We start from the raw sequence: 27021 nt of genomic DNA, 5'->3' as shown, positions 1-27021 counted from the left end.
CTAAGGAAAGTGCGGCGTTTAGAGTCTATGAAGTCAGGTGGTCTTTTGATGGCGACAATAATGGGGAGGTGGTCTGAGCCTAGAGAAATGACTGATTGTCATGTTACGAAGGATATGTCCGATGAACTGTGAAAGTCTCACGTTATTCTGGTAGGCGCGTCCTCATTCACTGTGCAAAGCGAGGAGCTATCAATTTGCTCAGCCAGCGCCACGCCTCTCTGGTCATTACCTTGGACGGAATGCCATAATTCATGATAGGCATTGAAATCCTCTAGCACTAGACGGTTATTGCCTACCAGAAGTGAACTTATATTAGGCATATAACGTGGGGCATAGCTATTTAACGGCGGAATGTACACGTTGAGCACATTTACCTCGGCGGTTCCACACTTGAGACCATCATAATTGAATTGGAGAAATTACACATTATCCGGAACTTGAACGGCAATGTTTGGCGTCAACTGCTGCATAAATTGCTGTTGAGGAGATTGCGGGGGAGTCTCAAACTGCGACGACGATGAGGACGCCAAAGATGAAGACGCCTACATTAACGCAGCAGGGAGCAATGTAGTCCCTATCGCTGTACTCCTGTATCCGGTTTAAGCCGGAACAATACCGGAAATGCACCCATTCCATGCATCTCACCGAGACCGATCTGTGGTGGATGCTATTACGACAAACGGAGCAGAACCATGGTCTCGATACCGGCTCGAACTAAGAGAGTATGGAGCAAACATTCCAGCAAATCTGAAAAATGGACGAGCACGAACATGTATTTGCTGAGGGGCCGCCCTGGTCGGAGATTTGTATCTCCGAGTCAATCCGGTACATAGAACCGGACGCCGTGGGATTCATAATAATATAGTTGTTGTTGTTGTTGTAGCAGTTTTAACATGTTCCGTTGTTTGTTTCCTGACTAATCCGGTTCTTCCTCAATGTCCAGGTTTAGGAATTCTGCTACCTTTATGGGCTGTAGCCATAGATCCTCTGGACGGAGTTGGGTAGGTTTGGCTGGACAATTAAACAGGTGCAGCGTATTGTGCGGGCCTGTATCGCACCCTGGGCAGCCGTTCCGCACATCTTCGTCAATTCGTTGGGCCAAAACTACCCTGGTTTGCGTATGCAGCCGACGTTCTTCAGCTGCAATGGATGGGGGTGGACTCCGAGTATGGCATTCATACCGTAATTATTAACTACCTCTGCGTCTGCATAAGTATGAATGCTATTCAGATCCGCTTGATAGGCTTCATGATCTAGGGGCTCTCTTATATCGCTGGACCTCTCTTTCGAGATCATGCAGGTCCTTCCTGACACGCCTGGGTGGGGAGTCCTATATACCATATAGTGTTAGGGTGACTCCCACGATAACACCAAGCAGGTACTGCAACAAAAGCATATGATTATGCTGACGTAAGGGAAGAACCTTGACTCCTGTGGACCATTTACATGAGGAGCCACCCTGTTGCAGTTCTCATGGCGGCATTCTGGCAGGTCTGAATACTTTTCACTGCGTTGCACTCGTATTCGCCGACCACACTGGAGCCGCATAGCTATCCACAGACCGACCTATCGCTTTATAAAAGGTCAACAAGGTTTCCTTATCCGCACCCCAAGTGCTGCCGGCTAGCGCCTTGAGGAACTTGTTCCTACTTTTCATTTTATCGCAAATAGCTGTGGCTTGCGCGGAAGATTTGAACATGCTATCGAATGTGACCCCAAGGATTTTGGGGTAGTTGGTGGTCGGAATTATGTGCCCCTCGACCTGCACATTTAGCTATGTTCTCATCTCCGCAGTCCATGTGGTAAATAGTGTGGCCGTCGATTTAGTGGCGGATATTTTAATTTTCCTCGCGTGGAAGAAGGCGGCAAGCTCTGCGAGATAGCTATTCACCCTGACACATATGTCATCAACTACAGGACCCGACGATATGATCGTACAATCATCCGCATAGGTTACGATCTCGAAGCCGTCTGGAGTGCGCGGAATTCCGGAAAGGTAGAGGTTAAACAGTTCCGCAGATATCAGGTGAAGATATCCGGAGAGGTGAACTCCCTGTTTCACTCTACGAGGCTTGGACTTCTTATTCCGGAATTCCACGTACGACTGGCGTCCACACATATAGTTGACTATCCCACGTTCCAAACTTGGCCGGAGGGTAATGTTCTTAACGTCCTCGAACAGCATGCCATGGTTGGCCATATCAAAGGCCTTTGATAGGTCGAGAGCCACCACTACTGTTCTGTGGAACGGCCTGTTCTGGTTGAGTCCTCGACTGATATGTGGGGATATGGCGTGCAATGCTGTTGTAGTGATATGTAGTGGACGGAATCCGTGTTGATGGTTAGCAACTGAATAGCTTCCTCTGATACTGGGGAGAGTAAGGCCTCGAGAGTCTTTGCTACTGGCGACAAAAGCGAAATTGGTCTGTATGATTCGCCTTTGCTGGCATCTTTACCAGGCTTCAGTAGCGGGACCACTCTGCCCATTTTCCAGGCTTTGGGAACTATGTGAGTGGCTAACGACAAGTTAAGGACTTTGTTAGATACTCAACTCCCGGTGTATCCGGTTGCTTCAACATTACCATTGATATTCCGTCCGGGCCTAACGCTTTAGATGACTAAGCGTTTTGGATGACATTCGCAACATCATCCATCGTAAACTGTTGAGGTACATCCTCGGCGGGAAGAGCTCTTATACGATGTAGTACTCTTCGCCTCGTGCTCGACAAATTGGCGGTTAAAATAGCCAGCGCACCTCTTCGGATCAGTCACAGTTACGTCGTTAAATGTGACTGCTGTCCTATCATCGTTTTTCCCAGGGTTCGAGAGTGACTTTACCGTTACCCACAGTTTACTCAAATCGGTTCCAATGTTGCAACACTTCAGATGGTCTAGCCACTTTTTCCACTTATGCTCCCGTACCAACCTGTTGACTTCCACTGTCAGTTCACTGACTCTGGGGTCAGTAGGGTTGGTACGTCGGAGCTCATCACGCTCATTCGCTAATCCCGCTGTCTCTGCTGGGAAATTTGATCTTACTTCGGGTATTCGACCAGCAGGTATATAGCGATCGGCTGCCGCTTTGATGATGTCCCGGAAAATCCTTTCAGCTACCCGAACATCAGAAGGATTGGGCAGTTCTCTGCGAAGGTTGGTGAATTCTCTGAACTCGGGCCAGTGGGCTTTCCCATGGTTAAGGAAAGTGTGGCGTTCAGAGGTTATGAAATCGGGCGATATGCTGATGGAGACGATTATCGGGAGATGGTCTGAGAAAAGGGAAATGACGGGTTGCCAAGTCACGTTATTTATCAGACCGGGTGACACAATGGTTAAATCTGCCGAACTGTGGCACTCTCCTCTCATTCTTATAATAATATCGTGAATGTGTTAGGTGAAAGTACTCCTTTATATGCTACAGTAAAAAATTGGGTTGCTGAATTTAAACGTGGTTGTACAAGCATTCAATACTAACCACGTAGTGGGCGTCCAAAAACAGCAACTACAACAGAAACTGTAGCCAAAGTTCCTGATATGGTATTAAATGATCGACGAATAAAAGTGCGTGAAATTGCTATTATCATGGGCATCTCAAATGATCGAGTCCATTTAATTTTGCATGAAGAACTACACATTGGGTGCCGTATTTGTTAACAGTCGATCAAAAACGCATAAGAATGGATCGTTTTTTTTTTTAAAAAAATGAATGCAAACCAAATTTCACTTCAATAGCTTCATAAACAAAAAAGTTGGGTCAAATCGGCCAGATCGGCTATATAGCAGCTATATGAAATAGTGCCCCAAATCATATGAAAATTCGTAAGTCATCTTTGGGATATAAAAAATTAATACAAACCAAATTTCACTTCAATAGCTTCATAAACAAAAAAGTTGGGTCAAATCGGCCAGATCGGCTATATAGCAGCTATATGAAATAGTGCCCCAAATCATATGAAAATTGGTAGGTCATCTTGGAAGCATAAAAAATGCATACAAACCAAATTTCAATTCAATAGCTTTGAAATTAGAGTTTATGCCAAAATAAACGTAAAAAAAACCCATAGTGCAATGGCTAAAATGAACGAATTAAAGTACGAGTTGCTCTACCACCCACCTTATTCTCCTGATTTAGGTCCCAGTGATTTTTTTTGTTCCCAAATGGGAACAAAGTGTGGACTGCACAGAAAATTTTCTGTCATAGGCAAAAGTATTCATTGCGAACTTCAAATACCGGTGAATAGTCGCTATAATCATCAAAATACGGAATACCGGGAGGAAACGTTATTTCATCAATTTAAATCATTTCGTTCGAAATCTAGAGTGATTTCCACATAGAATCTAAAATGTATATTTCGAGGTGTTACAAACGGAATGACAAACTTAATGTACCCTCTATACTATGGTGGAGGGTATAAAAAGAAGGTGGACAGAATCCTTAAAGAGTGTATTTAGATTTGGGTGAGACTGAGGTATTTGGAGTGGTAGTTGTTTCTTTAATGGAATATATTTTCTCAGAGAGTGGAGATGCTAGAGCTCTTGGTACAGATGGTTCGAAGGGAATATCAATATCCGCAAGCAGAGTAAACCGGTTTTGGGAATCTGGTGGAATTTCAGAGGATTCACACAATCTTGGTCGTTACTTTGACCAAGGCATGTGCCTAACAGAATTTGTTTTACTCACCTTTTCAATTTAACGTAAGGCAAAAAGTTTATTTTACAAATATATATCTTCATGAAGTTTTCTTTCATCAGAAGCTTTGTTCTTGGATTGTGGTTTACCAACCAGTTTAGATTTCGAATTGTGGAATCTATATTGGGATTTATTTATTGATTCTTCTTGATAAGACCATGGCAGCATTTTCGGCTTTTTCTCTTCAATTTTTCGTATCCCTAGATTTGTCAGGGGGTACATTTTTAGATAAAGTCAAATCTATATTCAAAGCTCTTTGACAATATGAACAACTATCTTATCCGGCAATGTTTTTATTTTATATTCAGACAAAAAGAGACGCCTATTTGGTTCGAACACTTGAACGAGAATGTTATAGAACCACAAACAAAAAAATTCTATGCAGTTCGCCGATTAGAAAGTAAAATATATTTTATATTTATTGGCATAAGTTTAGAAGAATACAAAATATTTACAAATTTAATTCGATGGTTTTATTGTTTTTTTATGCACACAAATATATTTTACAACTTTTTTTTTCTAAAATAAACACTCGAACAAAAAAATTATTTTATAATGGGAACTGCTTTGGTAAAATTGTCCATTACCATCACTTCGGTTTTAACTTCAAAGATCAATATTCTTGTTCTAGCCAAATATTGGCTAGTTGACGATTAATTTGTTACATTTTGATTATCACAATAAATTGTTGTAGGTTTTTCAGTTTGTTATACCCTCCACTATTGTATAGAGCGTATATTAACCCATTAACGCCCAAGAAAAAAACTTAAGGTAAACATTTTATTTTATTGTTATTTATTAATTCGTTATCGTCTAAATAAAACGTATTGTAAAAATTAATATTTATACCCTCCACCTTGGAAAGGAGGGTATATTAACTTTGTCATTCCGTTTGTAACATCCTTAAATATGCGTCTTAGACCCCATAAAGTATATATATTCATAATCAGCATAAAATTCTAAGTCGATTTAACGATGTCCGTCTGTCTGTCTGTCTGTCCGTCTGTCTGTCCGTCTGTCTGTCTGTTGAAATCACGATACAGACCACATTATTTGACGTAGAGCGTCAAAATTTAGCAGAGCTATTTGCATTGTGTCTGGGATGGTTGATATTGAAAATGAGATATATCGGTCCACGTTCTGGTATAGTCCCCATATAACGGTAGCTCCCGATATTCGGTATTTTGATGATTTATGCCACATTTTTTCACGGATTTGTCTGGAAATTGGTATTTGTAGGTCATAACGGGTCCCTGAGCGTGTGGCAAAACATTGCATGTATAGGTCCACGCTGTGGTATAGCCCCCATATAAAGGTACCTCCCGATATTCGGTATTTCAGTTTTTTTTTGCCACATTTTTTTCACGGATTTGTCTAAAAATTGGTATTTGTGGGTCATAATGGTTTCCAGCTCCGGTGACGAAAAATTGCATGTATGGGTCCATGATTTGGTATAGCCCCCATATAACGGTACCTCCCGATATTCGGTAATTTGATGATTTTTGCAACCTTTTTTCGCGGATTTGTCTGAAAATTGGTATTTGTTGGTCATAATGGGTTCCAGCTTCGGTGGCGAAACATTGCATGCATGGGTCCATGATTTGATATAGCCCCCATATAACGGTACATCCCGATATTCGGTATTTTGATGGTTTTTTTTTTGACATTTTTTCACTGATTTGTCTAAAAATTGGTATTTGTGGGTCCTAATGGGTCCTAGTTTGTGTGGCGAAACATTGTAATTATAGGTCCACGTTTTGGTGTAGCCCCCATATAACGGTACCTCCTGTTATTCGGCATTTTAATGGTTTTTGCCACATTTCTTCTAATGTTTATTAAAAGTTTGGCCCGGCCGAACTTAATGTTTTTATACCATCCACCATACTATGGAGGGTATATTAACTTTGTCATTCCGTTTGTAACTCCTCGAAATACTCACGTCAGACCCGACAAAGAATATATATTCTTGATCAGCGTAAAATTCTAAGACGATTTAGCCATGTCCGTCTGTCTGTCTGTCTGTCCGTCTGTCTGTCTGTTGTAATCACGCTATCTTTCGAACAAATTGAGATAGAAGGCTAAAATTTTGCACACATGTATATTTTGCCAGTAGGCAGGTTAAGTTCGTAAATGGGTCATGTAGGTCCAAGTTTTCATATAGCCCCCATATAACGGTACCTCTCGATATTCGGTATTTTGATGATTTTAGCGACATTATTCACAGGAATTGTTTCAAATTTGGCATTTGAAGTTCGTAATGGATACTACAGCCTAAGACAGAAAATTATCTGTGCACGTCCACGTCTTCGTATAGCCCCCATATAACGGTACCCCCGATATTCGGTATTTTGATGATTTTAGCGACATTATTTAACGGAACCGTTCCAAATTTGGTATTTGAAGTTCGTAATAGATACTGCAGCAGAAAACAGAAAATGGGCCATGTAGATCCACGTCTTCATATAGCCCCCATATACCGTACCCCCCGATATTCTGTATTTTGATGATTTCAGCGACATTATTTACCGGGATTGTTTTAAATTTCGCATTTGAAGTTCGTAATGGATACTTCAGCCAATGCCAGAAAATTGTCTGTGCAGGTCCACGTCTTCGTATAGCCCCCATATAACGGTACCCCCTATATTCGTTATTTTGATGATTTTAGCTACATTATAAACAAATTTTTCTTCAAGTTTCGCATTTAAATGTTGTAATAACTTATGACAAAAGTTGCCTATGCAGGTATACGTCGTCGTATAGACATTCGGTATTTTTATACCCTCCACCAAAAAAGGTATGGAGGGTATATTAAGTTTGTCATTCCGTTTGTAACTCATCGAAATAATCATTTTAGACCCAACAAAGTATATATTCTTGATCAGCGTAAAATTCTAAGACGATTTAGCCCTGTCCGTCCGTCTGTCCGTCTGTTGTAATCACGCTACAGCCTAAACGAATTAAGATAGGAAGCTAAAATTTGGCACAGATCTCTCTTTGGTCTGCCGGCAGGTCAAGTTCGAAGATGGGCTATATCGGTCCACGATATCGTATAGCCCCCATATAACGGTACCCCCCGATATTCGTCATTTTGATGATTTTACCCACATTTTTCAACGGAATTGTCTGAAAATCCTCACAAGGAGTTCCCTGTGGGTACTTTATGCCTCGGCAGAGAATTATTTATATAGGTCGACAATATCGTATAGCCCCCATATAACGGTACCCCCCGAAATTCGGTATTTTGAAGATTTTTCCCACATTTTTGAACGGAATTGTCTGAAAATCCAAACAAGGAGTTCCTTGTGGGTACTTTATACCTCGGCAGAGAATTATCTTTATAGGTCCACAATATCGTATAGCCCCCATATAACGGTACCCCCGATATTTGGTATTTTGATGATTTTACCCACATTTTTCAACGGAATTGTCTGAAAATCCACAAAAGGAGTCCCTTGTGGGCATTTTACCTCCTCAAAATGAAGTGTCTATATAGGTCCACGATATCGTATATCCCCCATATAACTGTAACCTCCGATATTCGGTATTTTGATGATGTTAGCCGCGCTTTTCAATGGAATTGTCTTAAAATCCACACAAGTAGTTCCTTGTGAGTACTTCACCCCCTGAGAGAGAATTGTCTATACAGGTCCACGATATCGTATATCCCCCATATAACGGTACCTCCCGATATTCGGTATTTTATGATTTGACCCACATTTTTCATCGGAATTGTCTGAAAATCCACACAAGGAGTTCCTTGTGGGTACTTTATACCTCGGCAGAGAATTATCTATATAGATCCACGATATTGTATAGCCCTCATATAACGGTACCCCCGATATTCGGTATTTTGATGTTTTTAGCCATATTTTTCAACGGAATGGTCACAAGGGGTTCTTTGTACACAAGGGGTTCTTTGTGAGCACTTTACCCACCGACAGAGAATTCTCTATATAGGTTAACGATAACGTATAGCTCCCATATAACGGTACCCCGCGATATTCGGTATTTTGATGATTTTAGCCACATTTTCCAATCGTATTGTCTGAAAATCCACACACGGAGTTCCTTGTGAGTTCTTTACACGCAGACATTGATTTGTCTTTATAGGTCCACAATATCGTATATCTCCCCATATATCGGCACCTTCCTATATTAGATATTTTAAAGATTTTAAAAGAATTTTTATTGGATTTTATTTTTTTGAAAATTTTCTAATTCGTTCCAAATGGTGGAGGGTATTCAAAGTTCGGCCCGGCCGAACTTACTGCTTTTTTACTTGTTAAGATTTTAACAGAATTTTTAAAGGATTTTTTTTATTTTATTTATTTATTTTATTTTTTTTTGGAAATTGCCAAATTTGTACCAAATGGTGGAGGGTATTAAAAGTTCGGCCCGGCCGAACTTACAGCTTGTTTACTTGTTTTACTTGTTTTAATTCGCTTTGTAGAAAAATGGGTGTCCTCACTTGGGGACAATAAGCATGCTAGGTGTGAAATCGACGCAAAGCGTTTTTGTACATAATGCACATCTCCAGCGGCACTTACAATGGCAAATAACACATCGCAGTTGATTAAATATCCGTTCCGGATTGTGGCCGTTATTTTTGCGATCAGTACCAAAAATTATGGAGGACGTTTGGCACCGTTTGATGCTGTGGGCTGCAAATAGTAGCGCACAATATTCCGTCTGAATGATAGTTGGTCCATCGGAGTGTTTTTTCCAACCTAACATAAAGTAACGTGCAATCGCCAAGCATTACTAACTGCCATGCCCAAAAGATATGTAAATATCCGCCACCACCACTTCTTACCTCTTATGGATACTATGTAGAGACCGACTGATTGATCCATGTGATCAACACCTCCCATACCATTATTGTAATTGGCAAGTAGTCTTAGTATACTGAAGTCACCCTTTTGCTTCCGAACCTTACACCATCCCAAGGGATGCATGAAATCAAAATTGGTTGCCATGGTAACGACGTTGTTATCATTGCAACGCATTATTGTTATTTCATTATTTCTGTCAAAGCTATAATCATATTCTGCTGTTTTTTTTTTTCATTTCTTTGACCGGTACAAGTGCAAATTTTTTTTGTTCTATAGTCTCTTATTTCAATAGTTCCCGGCACATCAGTTGGCAAATTTGTACACAATAAATCGTCTTCATTACCTTCGTCGGTATCACTTACAGAGGCAGGATTTGGAGGCATAACTAATGTGTCATATGCATCATCGTCATCTCATAAACTTTTTCTGGTTTTGTTAAAATTAAATGTATTACGCTCTTCTTTACTCCACGTTTTCGTATAGCTCTCATATAACGGAACCTCCCGATATTCGGTATTTTATTGATTTTAGCGATAATATTCACCGGAATTGTTTCAAATTCGGTATTTAATTGCAGTCTAAGACAACAAATTGTCTGTGCAACTCCACGTTTTCGTATAGCTCCCACATAACGGTACTTTCCGATATTCGGTAATTTGATGATTTTAGCTACATTACTATCGATTTTTTTTAAGTTTCGCATTTGAATATTGTAATGACTCATAACAAATGTTACTTATGCAGTTCCATGTCGTCGTACAGACCCTAATTAACAGTTGCATTCGGTATTTTTAAGATTTTAACAGAATTTTTAACGGATTTTATTATTTTTTTTTTTTTTTTTTTTTTGAGAATTGCCAAATTTGTTCCAAATTTTGGAAGTTATTTAAAGATCGGCCCGGCTGAGCGTACAGCTTTTTTACTTGTTTTGGATTCATCTCTATATCAGGATGTCTTAGCCACACATTTTTACAATCTTTATTAGCGTTTTTTGAAAATATTAATATTCTGGTCTTTGTTTCCTTAAGATATCTAAAAAATTCGTTCCAATGTGGAGTGCATTGACAAATATCTGTATTTTGTGCAAAGGGTAGACTTCCAATATATTGTTGACTTAATATGGGTTTTCTAACATTTTGTCGATAAAACTAATTACTGTTTTTAGAATGAAGTACTTGGGAGAAGCAAATCAGAGTTTACGTATTCGAATTTGCAGAAAAAATGGAAGCATATATTTAGACCAGGAAGAATATATTGACGAAATATTGCTGAAATTTAATATCCTGTTTCAAGTCCAATGGATATAGATACTAAACTTTCGAATGACAAGTCTCCTAAAACAGATGCACATATCCAAAATATGTTAGAAAATCCTATAAAGCCAACAATATATTGGAAGTCTACCGTTTGCACCGAATAGGCAAGATATTTGTCAAGTTGTATCCAGTTGTCCTGGAAAAGCATATTGGAGTGCATTGAAACGAATTTTTCAGATATCTGAAGGAAACAAAGAACAATATACTAATATTTTCGAAAAAACGGCAATAAAATTTAAAAAATGTATGGCTAAATCTTCATACAGAGCTGAATCCAAAACAAACTGAAAAACCTACAACAATTTATTGTGATAATCAATATTAGACAAGAAGAAGGATATTGACTTTCGAAGTTAAAACCGAAGTTATGGTAGTGACCAATTTCACCAAAGCAGTTCCCACTATAAAATATTTTTTTTGTTCGAGTGTTTATGTTATAAATAACTTTTGTAATATATATTTGTGTGGATAAAAACAATGTAACAAACGAATTTAATTTTTTATAAACATCTATATTATTCTTCTAATCTTTTGTCAATTTACCTTCTAATCGGCGAACTGCATTGACGTCTTTTATTTGTGGTTCTACTACATTCTCGTTCAAATATTCGAACTGAATAGACGTCTCTTTTTCCCCGAATATAAAATAAAGACATTTAGGGATAAGATAGTTTTTGGCTTTATCTAAAAATGTACCCCCTGACAAATCTAGGGATACGAGAAAATTGAAGAGAGAAAGCCGAAAAATGCTGCCATGCTCTTATCAAGAAGAATCAATAAATAAATCCGAATATACATTCCACAATTCGAAATCTAAACTTCAATTTCAAACGAAACGACGAAGATTGTGTGAATCCTCTGAAATTCCACCGGATTCCCAAAACCGGGTTAATCTTCTTGCGGATATTGATATTCCCTTCGAACCATCTGTAACAAGAGCTCAATCATCAAAACTTTATAAAATAAAATACAGTTGACAAAAGGATTTAAAAAGAAATTTCAACCGGAACAAACAAGGCTATTGAAGAAGTAAGGCTAGTTTCTAAAAGGATTAGGCATATTAAACCCCAACTAAGAGCTCCTCATCACATTTATAATATCAAATTTACAATAACAAATTATCAGAGAAGGAATCCTTTTTTTTAACGAATATTAGAGCAATATTTCAATGATGATAAAGTAGGAACTTTAAAGAGTATGGAAGAAATAGTCGCACTAAGTAAAGCAGTTAATAATAAGGACTATTTCCATGCTTTCCAACCTAGGTAAATTACTGGAGCGAACCATCCGCATTCAAATGGATATGGAATACTAACATCTTATATTCCTGAATTATAGTTCAGCTTTAACAGAGGGCAAATTTCGAGTATGAAAATTTACAGTTGCAATTTCACTCGATATTGAAGAACCGTTTGATTATGCATCTCACTTGGGGATCCTATACAAAATGGCTTAATATCACTATTATCCATTCGTTAAAAGATTTTATCAAAGTTTATTTTCAAACAGAAGGTTCTGTGTGGAATTAAATCATGTTTAATACACAATATCGTGGACCTATATAGACAAATCTCATTCAAGAGGTAAAGTACTCATAAAGAACTCCTTGTGTGGATTTTCAAACAATTCCATTGAAAAAATGTGGCTAAAATCATCATAATACCGAATATCAGTGGTACTGTTATATGTAGCCTATACGATATCGTAGACATATGGGGCCTATAAATTCATTCTAAATGGTGGAGCGTATTCACAGTTCGGCCCGGCCGAACATATAGCTTTTTACTTGTTTTTCATTATTTTTATGCCCTCCACCATACTATGGAGGGTATATTAACATTGTCATTCCGTTTGCAACTCCTCGAAATACTCATGACAGACCCAACAAAGTATATATATTCTTGATCAGCGTAAAATTCTAAGTCGATTTAGCCACGTCCGTCAGTCTGTTTGTCTGTTGTAATCACGCTATCTTTCCCACGAATTGAGACAGAAGGCTGAAATTTTGCACACATGTTTATTTTTTCAGTAGGCAGGTTAAGTTCGTAAATGGGCGATGTAGGTCCACGTTTTCATATAGCTCCATATAACGGTACCTCCCGATATTCGGTATGTCGATGAGTTACAAATGGAATGACGAACATAATATGCCCTCCATACTATGTATGGTGGAGGGTATAAAAATGTTAGATTCCCAGCATACTATAAAAGTAAAAAAACTTCCGGAAACTACCACTTAAATGAAAACTGTTATATGGAGACTGTGCAAAGACGTGGACCTACTCATGAATTTTTTTTGTCATTGGCTGTAGTACCCATTACGAACTTCAAATATATTATTTGAAACAATTCCGTTCAATAATGTCACTTAAATCAAAATACCGAATATTGGGAGGTACCGTTATATGGGGGATATACGAAAACGTGGCCCGGCATACAAAATATTTGTGGCGGGTATAAAAAAGCTGTAAGTTCAGCAGGACCAAACATTAAATACCATCAACAATTTTTGAACGAATTTCAAAAAAAAAAAATCCGTTAGAAGTTCTGTTAAAATCTTAAAAATACCGAATGTAGCCGCTTTATTAGGGTCTGTACGACAACGTGGACCTGCATCGTCAAAATCGTTAACATGCCGAATATAGGGAAGTACTAATATATGGGGGCTATACCAAACAGTGGCCCCGCACAGACAATTTTCTGTAATAGGCTGTAGTATCCATTACAAACATCAAATACCAAATTTGAAGCAATTCCGGTGAATAATGTCGGTAAAATCATCAAAATACCGAATATCGTAGGTACCGTTATATGGGGGCTATACGAAATCGTTGACCTGCACAGACAATTTTCTGTCTTAGTCTGTAGTATCCATTATGAACTTTTAATACCAAATTTGAAACAATTCCGGTGAATAATGTCGCTAAAATCATCAAAATGCCGAATATCGGGAGGTACCGTAATGTGGGGGCAATACAAACGCTTTTCTATTTTAGGGGCTGTACGATGACGAGGACTTTCATATATAATTTTCTGTCATAGGATGTAGTATCCATCACGAACTTCAAATACTAAATTTGAAACAATTCCGGTTAATAATGTCGCTAAAATCATCAAAATTCCGAATATGGGAGGGTGCCGCTGTATGGGGGCTATAAGAAGACGTGGACCTGTAAAGGCAATCTTCTGTCATAGGCTGCATTACGAACTTCAAATACCAAATTTGAAACAATCCCGGTGAATAATGTCGCTTAAATCATCAAAGTACCGAACATCGGGAGGTACCGTTATATAGGGGCTATACCGTAACGTGGACATACATGGCCCACGTCCTACAGACATAATATTTATTTGAGTAAATTTTAATAAATCTACTTCTTTTCGTTCGTAAGCTAGAGTGATTTCCACAGTCGGACGAACATCGCTAAATCGATATAGAATTTTATGCTGATCTACATTCTTGATCAGCATACTGGAAGATTTTTATTTATGGAGGGTATACTAACTTCGTCATTCCGTTTGTAACACCTCGAAATATACATTTTCTTGTTCAGCATAAAATTCTATGTCGATTTAGCGATTTAGTCCGTCCGTATATCCGTCTGTGGAAATCACTCTAGCTTCCGAACGAAATGAAGTAGATTGATAAAATTTTACTCAAGTCTATATGTAATGTGTGCACGACTTTTGGTACTGAAAATGAGCCATGCAAGTCCACGTCTTCGTATAGCGCCATATAACTCCCGGAATTGGGTATTTTGATGAATTTAGCAACATTATTCGCCCAAATTGCTTTAAATTTGGTATTTTGGTGATGGATACCACTGCCTATAAAAGGCAACGTCTTCGTGAAGCCCCCATATAAAGGTACCTACCGATATTCGGTATTTTGATGATTTTAGCGACATTATTCACAGGAATTGTTTCAAATTTGGTATTTGAAGTTCAAAATGGATACTACAGCCTGAGACAGAAAATTTTCAGTGCAGGTCCACGTTTTGGTATAGCCCCCATAAAACGGTACCTTCCGATATTACGTATTTCGATGATTTTAGCGACATTATTCACCGGAATTATTTCAAATTTTGTATTTTAAGTTCGTAGCGGATACTACAGTCTATGACAGAAAATTGTCTGTGCATGTCCACATTTTGGTATAGCCCCCTGTATTCGGTATTTTGATGATTTTAGCTACATTACTCACCAATTTTTTCAAGATTTGCCTTTGAATATAGTACGTAATGGCTTATGACAAAAGTTGCCTATGCAGGTCCACGTCGTCGTATAGACACTAATATAACGGCTATATTCTGTATTTTTATTATTTTAAAAGAATTATTAAGAGATTTTATTACTTGGAAAATTGCCAAATTCGTTCTAAATGGTGGGGGGTATTCACAGTTCGGCTCGGCCGAACAAACAGCTTTTTACTTGTTTGTCATTATTTTTATACCCTGTACCATACTATGGAGGGTATATTAACTTTGTCATTCCGTTTGCAACTCCTCGTAATACTCATGTAAGACCCACCAAAGTATATATATTCTTGATCAGCGTAAAATTCTAAGTCGATCTAGCGATCTAGTCCGCCTGTCTGTACATCTGTTTGTCTGTTGTAATCACGCTATCTTTCAAACGAATTAAGACAGAAGGCTGAAATTTTGCACACATGTTTATTTTTTCAGTAGGCAGGTTAAGTTCGTAAATGCCCCAATATAACGGTACCTCCCGATATTCGGTATGTTGATGATTTTAGCGACATTAATCACCGGAATTGTTTAAAATTTAGCATTTACAGTTCGTAATAGATACTATAGTCTAAGACAGAAAATTGTCTGTGCAGGTCCACGACTTCGTATAGCCCCCATATAACGGTACCCCCGATATTCGGTATTTTGATGATTTTAGCGACATTATTTACCGGAATGGTTTCAAAATTGGTATTTGAAGTTCGTAATGGATACTACAGCCTCAGATAGGAAGTGGGCCAAACAGGTCAACGTCTTCGTACAGCCCCTATATAGCAGTACCCCCGATATTCGGTATTTTGATGATTTTAGCGACAATGGATACCACAGACTAAGACAGAAAATGAGCCATGTATAGCCCCCATATAGCAGTACCCCCGATATTCGGTATTTTGATGATTTTAGCGACAATGGATACCACAGACTAAGACAGAAAATCAGCCATGTATAGCCCCCATAAAGCAGTACCCCCGATATTCGGTATTTTGATGATTTTAGCGACAATGGATACCACAGACTAAGACAGAAAATGAGCCATGTTGATCTACGTCTTCGTATAGCCCCATATAACTTTACCGGAATTGTTTCAAATTTGGTATTTGAAGTTCGTAGTAGATTTTTCAGCATATGACAAGAGATTGTCTGTGCAGATTCACGTCTTCGTATAGCCCCATATAACGGTACCCTCCGATATTCGGTATTTTGATGATTTTAGCGACATTATTTACCAGAATTGTAATGGATACTACAGTCTATGCCAGAAAACTATCTGTGCAGGTCCACGTATTGTACCTCCATATATTCGGTATATTATTTATTTTAGCTACATTATAAACAGATTTTTTTTTTCAAGTTAACCATTTGAATATTATAATAGCTTATGACAAAAGTTCCCTATGCAGGTCAACGTCGTCGTATATACCCCAATATACGGCTAAGTTCGGCCCGGCCGAACTTAAAACTTTTTTACTTGTTTTATATACTTTGTAAGTCTAATTTAGATTTAACTACTCAACAATGTGTATTCTCGGGAGCAAGGAGTTTTAACCTGATGTATTATAAATCATTCTTTTTTCAGTTCTTCTCAAGCTTGGTGCTATATACATATGCTGTGAAATTTAGATCATACATTATAGTCTGAAGTGTTACTCTCTACATATTATTATTATTCTTTTTAATTAAAATGTTGTTGAAAACAAGGTTCAATTCATATATCCTTAAACCTTGTTGTCTGCTAATATGTAACTGCAATTGTATACAACAAAGGAAAATTTAAGTCAAATCGGCCCAGTTGTATTCAATCGCTATATACATATATATTCATATATATTAAAAAATGTATTTATTTTATTTACAGCGTTGGCATTATGTGACTGGTCCTCTCTGCAACAGAAGAGGAGAAATATTGCCCGCCGTCACTGTTCACCAAGAAGTTCTTCACTATTTTTCACAAAGATGTCCGATGTAGCCTGTTCTGAAATAGATACATTTTTTAAAACGCTTAAAGAAAAACTTTTTCCTGGTGAGGAACATGATATAAAACTAATTATTCAAGAGGCGAGTGCTAATATGTTTCTTCAGTACATGTGTTCTGTAAGATTCGATTATAATGACCAAGAATTTCAGACATTTGTTAACTCGTTTGATCAAATATTTTGGGAAATTAATCAAGGATATGCGGTTGACTTTCTGCCATGGCTAGCACCACTATACAAAAAACATACCGACACTATAATAGATTGGTCTACAACTATTCGAAAATTTATACTTGAGCGTGTTATTCGTGGACGTGAAAAAATATATGAACGTATTGAACCTGATGTGGACTTTACTAATGCACTGTTAAAAACAGTTGTTGAAGATGAACATTTCTCCAGAGAAACTATAATTTATATGCTAGAAGATTTTCTTGGCGGCCATTCTGCAATTGGAAATTTGGTTATGATAACACTCGCTCACATTGCTCATAACAATGAGATTGGAAAGAACATTCAATCGGAAGCTGATGCGGTATCAGAAAATGGGAGACGACTTCTAAACCTTTACGACATGGATCGTATGCCATATACTATGGCTACTATATCCGAAGTATTGAGATTTTCGTCTTCACCCATTGTTCCCCACGTTGCAACTGAAGACACAACAATATCGGATTATGGAGTTGTAAAGGGGACAATAGTTTTTATCAACAACTTTAAGCTAAATAGATCTGAAAAATATTGGAAATGTCCGAATTTGTTTCAACCGGAAAGATTTCTAGATAGATCAGATGTTGATGCCTCATGTACAAAAGATGCCGTGCGAATATTACCAAGGAGAAGACATTCTGATGGCGCAGATTCTGGTGTTGAATTTGAAATTGAGGATTTATTAATTCCTGAGAGAAAAAAAAATGGACTAAATACCGATTTAGCTGACCGTCGTAACAAAAGTGAAATCCATCTAAAGAAAAACATTCCTCATTTCTTACCTTTTAGTATTGGCAAAAGAACGTGTATTGGACAAAGTCTTGTACGAGGTTTCGGGTTTATTTTGCTTGCAAATATTTTACAACGATATGATATCATTTCTTCGAATTTGGCAAATGTGCGCACTATTCCTGCATGTGTTGCTCTTCCCACAAAAACGTTTTCATTAGAATTAAAGAACCGTAATTTGTAGTAACAAATGCAAAATTATTTGAGCCCGAAGTTCTAGTAGAGTATAACTGTATTTACAAAGCCTTTAATATGTTTGTTTTATATGTCTTCTTTTTTGTGCTCTTATCAGACTGTAAAATTTTAGTGTTCTACCGTGACTTTGGTAAAGCTATAGTAGAATTCAGATATTTTTATCAAAACTTTTGTTCGAATTGATAAAGAGTTCCATATAGTTTGATGTTTGAATATTATTTCGTGTGTCAGTTCAAGCTGCCTCGTCTTCACAAAAAATAATCTCAAGAAATTAAATTGCACGATCTAGACGGCCAATTGGCCGGTTCCGAAAGTAAAAAAAATGTTCGCCAAACTCGCCTCTTAATAAGTCCATTCTTACGCGTGTTGTGTGGCACCGTCTTTCTGTCACGTCATCAAAGTCAAACCCTTGCATTTATACCCAATGAAAAAAAAATAACAAGCAGTTAAGTTCGGCCGGGCCGAACTTTTCGAAAAATTTTCGTCGGAAAATACCGCGAAATTTTTCGGCCGGGCCGAACTTTTTACACCTCCACTATTTGGAAAAAACTTGAAAGATTTCGAAAAAATTTCTTCGGAAAATACCGCTCAAATGAAAACCGTTATATGGGGGTGTAATGGCGCTTGCATTCCTGGCAGCATTTTGTTTCAGATAACTTCTTTCTTGTTAACTTGTTTGAATTTGTGCAAATGATCGGCTAATTGACGTTCTACGTTCTACCTTTGTTTATTATTTTTACTTTTAACGATAGTTTTGGAATATAAACGTTAGCTTAAAGCAATGCCAATGCCTCATTCCTATTGCCTCAATTGATAAATTAAGGAGAGTAATTGTTTTCTTCTTAGGTTTAGTGCCACATTCTTTTTTGTATTTTTTTGGCCAAATTATTCCTGAAGAATTGACCTTTTGGACCGTATTCAACGGCTTTAGCTTTTATTCCAATTTTATTACTCAACATTCATAACTTTTGTTCAAAAGGTAATTTCTTTTTCATCTTGCATGCAGTTTTATGTGTTTCTCATTTGATTATTGTTCGCTCCAATTGATTTAATAGCTGAATTTCTCAACATTTATACAGGCTAGAGAATAGAGGCTAAGTGAGATTACCCGCTTAAATCTATTCTCCCACCGTCACTCTGAGCTCACACATTTCATGAATATACAAATTCAGTTCCTCTTTGCCATCTCAACGAACGCATCATCTAATAAATGTAACGCCATTTTCCGACCGTCGCAAAGACTCCTTCATCAAATGAATTCCGCACGGGCCACAAAAGTAAAAATTATTTCCTCCCTAACAGCCCGTTCTGTGTAAAATAAGCCTCCAAATATAGTGCCAGAAGTGCAATTTCAACATGAGTTAATCAAAAATGTCGCTACTTCGGTTTAAAAACTAATTTTTTCCACTCGATATTTCGGTAAAAGTGATAGTAAGAAACTTTAATGGTCATTAATTTATATTTAATCGCATTTAGCTATTGTTTATTGATACGGGAAAAATCACCATTAGTAATTCGAAAATCATTAAAATTTTAATATTCTAGGGTTATTTATATTTGAAGATTTTATTTTTCTCCTAAATTTTGATTTCTCTAGAAGAAAAAATAAATAAAAAAGAAACGTATAAAGAAGAGTGCATAAAGTATAATTGAAAAAAGTGGAAAAAATTATATATAAGTTTTTGCTTTTAAATGAACAATTTTTGATCCCCGTTGGTTTTAGCTAAAGAAACATAACTTAATATACACATGAACATACATATATTTTGTTTGGAATTTTTATGACCTTTAATGATCGTTAGTGTCACGATTTAACTTAGTTGAAAACCTACTGCTGTTTTATTCCGTTAAGTGATGTTCCTTCTTGCAAATGTTAACTAACATAAACAATAACATTGTATTCATTAGGTGCAAAGTGTTAAAGTCTCCCGTTCAACATCTCTCACATTCTCTGCATACTGATAACGCTCTCTGAGAAAAGGGTGAACTATTACATGAAGTCTCTTTCATCCATTCTGTTAACAACAACACACAATAGCACTCTATCATTTGCCTTTGTTGATATTATTGTGAGAGTGACCAGGTACACATATGATTTGTTACAATATTTAAACTATAATAGTTGATTATTGAAATCAGTTCAAATGAAAATATTTAGAATTCTGATGGCGAAAGACATTAATTTTGCACAATAAAATTCTAATAATAGATTTTTTTAAAATTATTGATAATTTTTGATTAACTATACGGTCACGCCATTTAGAAATCACAACTGCCTTATGATAATTTGACCAACAAGTTGATTATTTTTGAAAGAAAAAAATTAAAATATGCAAATCTTTATAATTTTCTTTTTATTTATTTATTTATTTTTTTTTTTTGATTGTTGTGAACACTTACCTGAAATTATATTTGCATTTAAATTTACTATTAATTATAAAAACAAATAATTCTAAGTTTTTTTTTTTTTTGTTTTTTAATATTTCTTTAGTTATAGTTTAGTTATATTTTCCCCCTTAAAAATATGTTTTTTTATTTTTGTTCGTTCAAATAACTTTTCATATTTTTGTCTCGTTGTTTTTGCATGCAAATATAAATTTATTGAGAATATCGTTAAATCTGTATAAAGTTATTTTGATGATGTTGAAATTATTCTATTCACTAAAGTTGTCTTCCCACATTGAATTCTTTGAAATATTATAAAATAATACTATTTAATGAAATAAAAAAATGAGTTCTCTTTAAAGTAGGAAAAGGTTTGTTTGCACATTTCAGGGGCTGCAACAATACCTTACTCTTGCCTTGGATACATCATGTTGCAGTCATGGTTGGGTGGGCTCTTTTGAGCATCATAAACATCGTGTTGCTTACGTCATTTGGTCTCTTCAATTTTCCTCTAACAGCTTCGATTTTCTCCAAATTTAAAATACCTTTCTGTTATTAGTCTGTTAACTTTTTTTTCTTACAGAGCTCATGCTCTACTAAACTGTTTCCGTTTCCTCATATTGTGCTAGACCCTTTTTGTACACCCAAAGAAAAATGCACGCATTTTTTATATTTTAATAGTAGTTCAGTGACAATAGGATTGTCCAAGGTTAGTGAACCCCCCTCCGACGAGCTATAAGACTGGTTCCAAGCGTGCACTCCTAAAAAAATGAAAATCCTGGGTACTACCTGTCACATTTGTTTTATGTTACACGTTACAGAATATAAATGGCGCCCAACGTGGGACCCGAATATGAATAGTATCTTTAACAAAACCACCATCTGTCTGAAATCCACAATTATTCGGGTTTACGAAAATACTTTTCCAAATTACTTCTCTTTTCAAGATTGCTTTTCTACATGTTATTTTCGATCTTACTTTATGTTTTTTCTTCTTATAAGGTACTGGCTAGTTAATTGGAATACATATTAGGTCATATGTTTATCCTTAAATGGCTATGGAATGGAACTAACTGCTTTCCTGCTTTCCGTTATTGCCATTGACCATTGTTGGAAATTCATTGGTAAAATTTATTGATTCTCTTCTGGGATTTTTTTTCTCAGAGGTATTTCCTATATTTTCTAAATTGCTCGAGGCAATTATTATTTTTACTCCCTAATTATTGCATTCAATTCATTCAGTTGGCATTCGAACTTTTTTTAGATAAGGAATATAACAGTATTATTCAGTATTGATACGGTTTGTTATTGAAAGTATCTGAGAGCTTTTGCATTTGATTTTGTTATCATTTTGCATAGTCTGGTTGGTTGTTCTTGCCTTATAGAGTATACATTCAAGCATTCAACCTGGTGATCTTCAGCATATGATCAGCTCAATTGTTTTCGCTCAGCAAGCCCAACTTCTTTCTAGCAAAACCAACCAGATTTCCCGTTTAGTTCAAAGCAATATTGAGTCGCATTTATCGAGATTAAACTTGAATGGACAGAGTGCCCCAGCTCCTGCTATGCCAACAGTTAACCATCATCCGTCTCCAAGACAAATACAGACAGCGGCAGCAGTAAAAGAACGCACCTTCCGTGAAATGTTCGGAATTTCTCCCAATAATTTACAGAACCACGGTCACGTAAATAGTAGTCGGTTTGGACCTACTGTTTCCCAGCAGTCATCTTCTTCAGATTTGGCATCGAGACCCGGTAAAGTCCTACACATTATATCTAATTGGAGGATAAAATTCACTGGTAATTCGTGTGGTCTTAGCGTTAAAAATTTTTTTATAGAATCGAATCCCTCACGGTGATTTCGATTTATTTTGCTGAAACGCGAGTTTACTTTTCGAAGAGAAAGCAGCCGATTGATTTTGGCGGTACCATCGGTCGGTCTCACATGTGTCCTGGGTTGACTTGTGCAAAGCCTTGCGTCAGCAATATGGTGATTCACGTTCGGATGTTGATATTCGAGAATTAATTAGGGACCGCAAACAGAAACCAGGTGAGAGCTTTGATGACTTTTATGACTCTGTAGTCCAATTGACAGACAGATTGAAGGAGCCCTTGTCGAATGGAATGTTAGTGGAGGTTTTGAGAAGAAATTTATTACCCGAAATCCAACATGAGATTTTGAATTTTAAAGATTCATCAATCCAAGAACTCAGACATATATGTAGGAGGAGGGAATTTTTCCTTCAGGACATTCGACGAAAGCATGGCAGTGTACTGTCCAAGTCAGGCGTCGTTGGGAAAAAGGTCTATGGTATAGATGAGGCGCTAGTAATTGATGACGTGGAGTTGTCATCTGCTGAAAATGAACAAATGTCAGCACTAAAGTTAATTTGTTGGAATTATCGCCAAGAAGGACATCGATACCAGGATTGTCTGTCTGAAAGGACAATTTTTTGTCCCTGCTACTTGCCCCTGATACTTACAAACCAACGTGCAAAAGTTGTAACCAAAAAAACTGTCGATAGGGTGCACAAACGAGTTCATCGAAGAAAAAATCGGATTTGGAGTAACATTATTGAAGAGACCTAACATACCAATAAATCATAAAATCCCCAAAATTGTCAATAATATCGGTTAATGGATACAGGAGACTCTTTGAGTTGTGTAGGTGCCGGATCTGCTAGAAGGTATTTGGAGTCAGGGAAATATTATAAAAAATTGAAGTCGTATGTCAAAACGATTGTTGCCTTCAATCAGGATATAGTAGGTTTTGTTGAGACAAAAATAACCTTTAAAGGAGTAGAAAAGGACATCACAATTTTCATTATAACTAGTTTGGACAAAGACCTGTTTTTGGGAGTTGATTTTGGGAATTTATTTAACTTGCTTCCGTCTGGCTTGATTAGCAAAGATTACAGTTCTGACAATATTTCTATGATAGATGATATTACACCACAGGTTCAGCTTTCCGAAATACAAAAACAACAATTAAAAACTATAGTTGGTCTGTTCCCGTCGTTTACCGAGGAAGGATTAGGGAAAAAGCACATTCTGGAGCATGTTATAGACACAGGCTCTGAAAAGCCTATTAAACAAAGATATTTTCCGGTTTCACCAGCTATTGAGAAATTAATATACGACGAATTAAATAGAATGCTTGGGCTTATCGAAGAATCTAACAGGCCCTGGTCGTCACCAGTGGTCCTCCGCAGGAAGCCAGGGAAAAACAGGTTATGTTTAGATAGTCGAAAGTTAAACTCAGTAACTATTGGCGATGCCCCACATAGATGGCTTCTTAAGCCGTTTACCAAGAGCAGAGTATATTACAGCAATAGATCTGAAGGATGCCTTTTGGGAGATTCCGCTAGATCAGCAATCGATCAGAGAAAACAGCATTCACCGTTCCTGGGAGACCGTTTTACCATTACACGGTTATGCCTTTTGGCTTGTGTAATGCACCTCAGACTATGTCGCGTCTAACGGATAAGGTCATTCCACCGCCTCTCAGGACGGAAGGGTGTGTTTACCTTGATGACTTGCTGATTGTTTCGGAATCTTTTGAAAGACACCTGGAAGTTCTTAAGCTAGTTGCTGGTAAAATACGCGAATCGGGGCTGACTATCAATGTGGAAAAAAGCAACTTCTGCGTTGCAGAGGAGAAATATCTTAGTCATTTAGTTCGAGGAGGTGTCATTAAGACAGACCCCGATATAGTGTCAGCAATCACCGATTTTCCTGTCCCACACTCAGTGAAGCAAGTAAGGAGATTCCTAGGAATGACAGGATGGTACAGGAAATTCATCAAGGATTACGCTTCGATTGCCACGCCTCTGACAGATCTTACGAAAACTAGCGTAAATTTTTATGGAGTAATGAAGCTCAAAAAGCATTTGAGACTTTGAAGACCCATCTGAGCACCGCTCCAGTTTTGCATAGCCCAGATTTCTCACAGCCGTTTTACATACACTGTGATGCTAGCCGAACTGGTATAGGAGGTGTATTGGTTCAGAAAGATACAGAGGGCGAAGAGTTTCCTATTGCCTTCATGTAAAAGAAAGTTAACCAAGCCCAATGTAACTATTCGGTGACCGAACAAGAATGTTTGGCGGCAATGCTAAGCATTAAAAAATTCAGAGCGTACGTGGAAGGACAAACGGACCTCAGTACGCGGCTTGCTCAATGGGCTTTGAAGCTTCAAGGCTACAAATTCTCGATAGAACATAGGCGTGGCAGTTAAAACGTAGTACCAGAACAAACTCCGAGGATTTGTCAGCTTCTGGTGTACGTAGTCTTTCTGAGCATGCTATGACCAATCATAAAAATACCCAGGAATATAGTGGTATGTTTGCTGATTTAAATTCCCCACATTTTAAGTCTGAAAGCTATAACCAGTTGCTTGAAAAGGTAGAGAAAACGTTGGATAAAATGGCTGACTTGCGAATAATAGATGGGTACCTTTATCGGCGTATGGAACACGCAACGGGGGAACAAGTCCAAGATGATCTCGCATGGAAATTATGGATACCACAGGAAATGGTTCCAGACGTTTTTAAAAGGGCCCATGGTGACCCATTATCAGCTCATGGGGGAATAAATAAAACATTATTCACATTGAGGAAATTCTTCTTTTGGCCAAACATGGTGGTGGATGTTAAAAACTATGTAAATGGATGCGAAATTTTTAAGTCCACCAAGCATCCCAGCCAACCTTTACGACCACCAATGGGACAGACAGCTGAAACCCACAGGTTTTTTCAGAAAATATATATATAGATTTTTTGGGACCCTATCCAAGATCTAAGCAAGGAAATATAGGAATATTTGTGATTTTGGATCCTATGACCAAGTTTCCGTTTTTAAAACCGGTTAAAAAGTTTTCCTCTCATATAGTTATCGATAATTTAGAAAATGAATTGTTTTATACCTATGGTGTTCCCGAAACTATAGTGTCAGACAACGGTTCCCAGTTTAGATCAAACCGATTCAGCAAATTCCTTCAGCGTTATAAAGTTCACCACATGTTTACTGAAGTCCATGTACCAAAAGTAAATGCCTCTGAACAAGTCAATCGTTCAGTACTTGCAGCAATCAAATCTTATGTCTCACCTAGCCAGAAGGATTGGGATCAAATTCTTAGTAAAATTTGTTGTGCATTTAGGTCGAGTTCCATTCTTCTATCGGCACTACACCGTACTACCTAGTATTTGGCCAACACATGGTAACAAACGGGTCAGCATATTCGCTTTTACGACAACTAAATATGCTAGAGGATAGAAATAAAGCTAGGGATATAATGCAAAGGCAATTTGAAAGAAACCAGCGATCTTATAATCTTTGAAGCAAAGAGGTGTCCTATGATGTTGGTAAGAAGGTTTACAGGCGCAATTTTAAGCAATGTAACTTTTTCAAGGCTACAGTTCAAAGTAAGCGCCGACTTTTCTTAAGTCTCGAGTGCGTCGAAAGCTTAGCAATTCCAATTATGAGTTGAAAGATTTGCAGGGAAATCTTGTGGGCAAATACCACGCGAAAGACATTCCACAATGGATGCAAGCGGGATCAGCTTTGGATGTAAAACCTTTTACCCCAATGCTGATTTTGGCTAGGGGAAATTGTAATGGCGCTTGTATTCCTGGCAGCACTTTGTTTCAGATAACTTCTTTCTTGTTGATTTGGTCGCATTCGAATTGTAACGGCTTAATAAAACGACCTCTGCCTCCCACTTGTTTGAATTTGTGCAAATGATCTATCGGCTAATTGACTTTCTACCCTTGTTTATTTATTTATTTTTTTTACTTTTAACGGTAGTTTTGGATGCTAAGTGAGATTACCCGCTTAAAAGCAATTCTCCTACTGTCACTCTGAGCTCACACACTTCATGAATATGCAAATTCAGTTGCTCTTTGCCATCTCAACGAACGCATACATTATATACAAGTTTTTGCTTTTAAATGAACGATTTTTGATCCCCGTTGGTTTTAGCTAAAGAAACATCACTTAATATACACATGAACATGCATATAGTTTGTTTGGAATTTGTATGACCTTTAATGATCATTAGTGTCACGATTTAACTTAGTTGACAACTTACTGTTGTTTTATTCTATTAAGTGATATTCCTTCTTGCAAATGTTAACTAACATAAACAATAACATTGTATTTATTATGTGCAAAGTGTTAAAGTCTCCCGTTCAACATCTCTCACATTCTCTGCATACTGATAACGCTCTCTGAGAAAAGGGTGAACTATTACATGAAGTCTCTTTGATCTATTCACAACAACACTACACTGCCGACCAGTGTTGCCGTTTTGGGCGTTTCCGTCCAAATTTGGGCGGAAAAAAGATAAATTTTTGGTTTGGGCGGATTTTGGGTACAAATTTA

The 27021-nt window shown here is 37.4% G+C and overlaps 1 protein-coding gene across 1 annotated transcript in view; it reads left to right on the top strand.

The window, feature by feature from the left end:
• The window catches only part of LOC101900639 (cytochrome P450 307a1), a 596593-nt gene extending 578295 nt beyond the window's left edge, over positions 1–18298 (top strand). Inside the window, exon 2 of the mRNA XM_059126670.1 lies at positions 16941–18298. Within this exon, the coding sequence (XP_058982653.1) occupies positions 16941–18244 (1304 nt within the window). The 3' untranslated portion in view covers positions 18245–18298. The remainder of the gene's footprint in view (positions 1–16940) is intronic.
• Positions 18299–27021: the final 8723 nt, after the last annotated feature.

The sequence above is a fragment of the Musca domestica genome, unplaced genomic scaffold (genome assembly GCF_030504385.1).
Source record: "Musca domestica strain aabys unplaced genomic scaffold, Musca_domestica.polishedcontigs.V.1.1 4, whole genome shotgun sequence".
NCBI classification, from domain to species: Eukaryota; Metazoa; Arthropoda; class Insecta; order Diptera; family Muscidae; genus Musca; species Musca domestica.
This window is presented reverse-complemented; position numbering and strand designations above follow the sequence as displayed.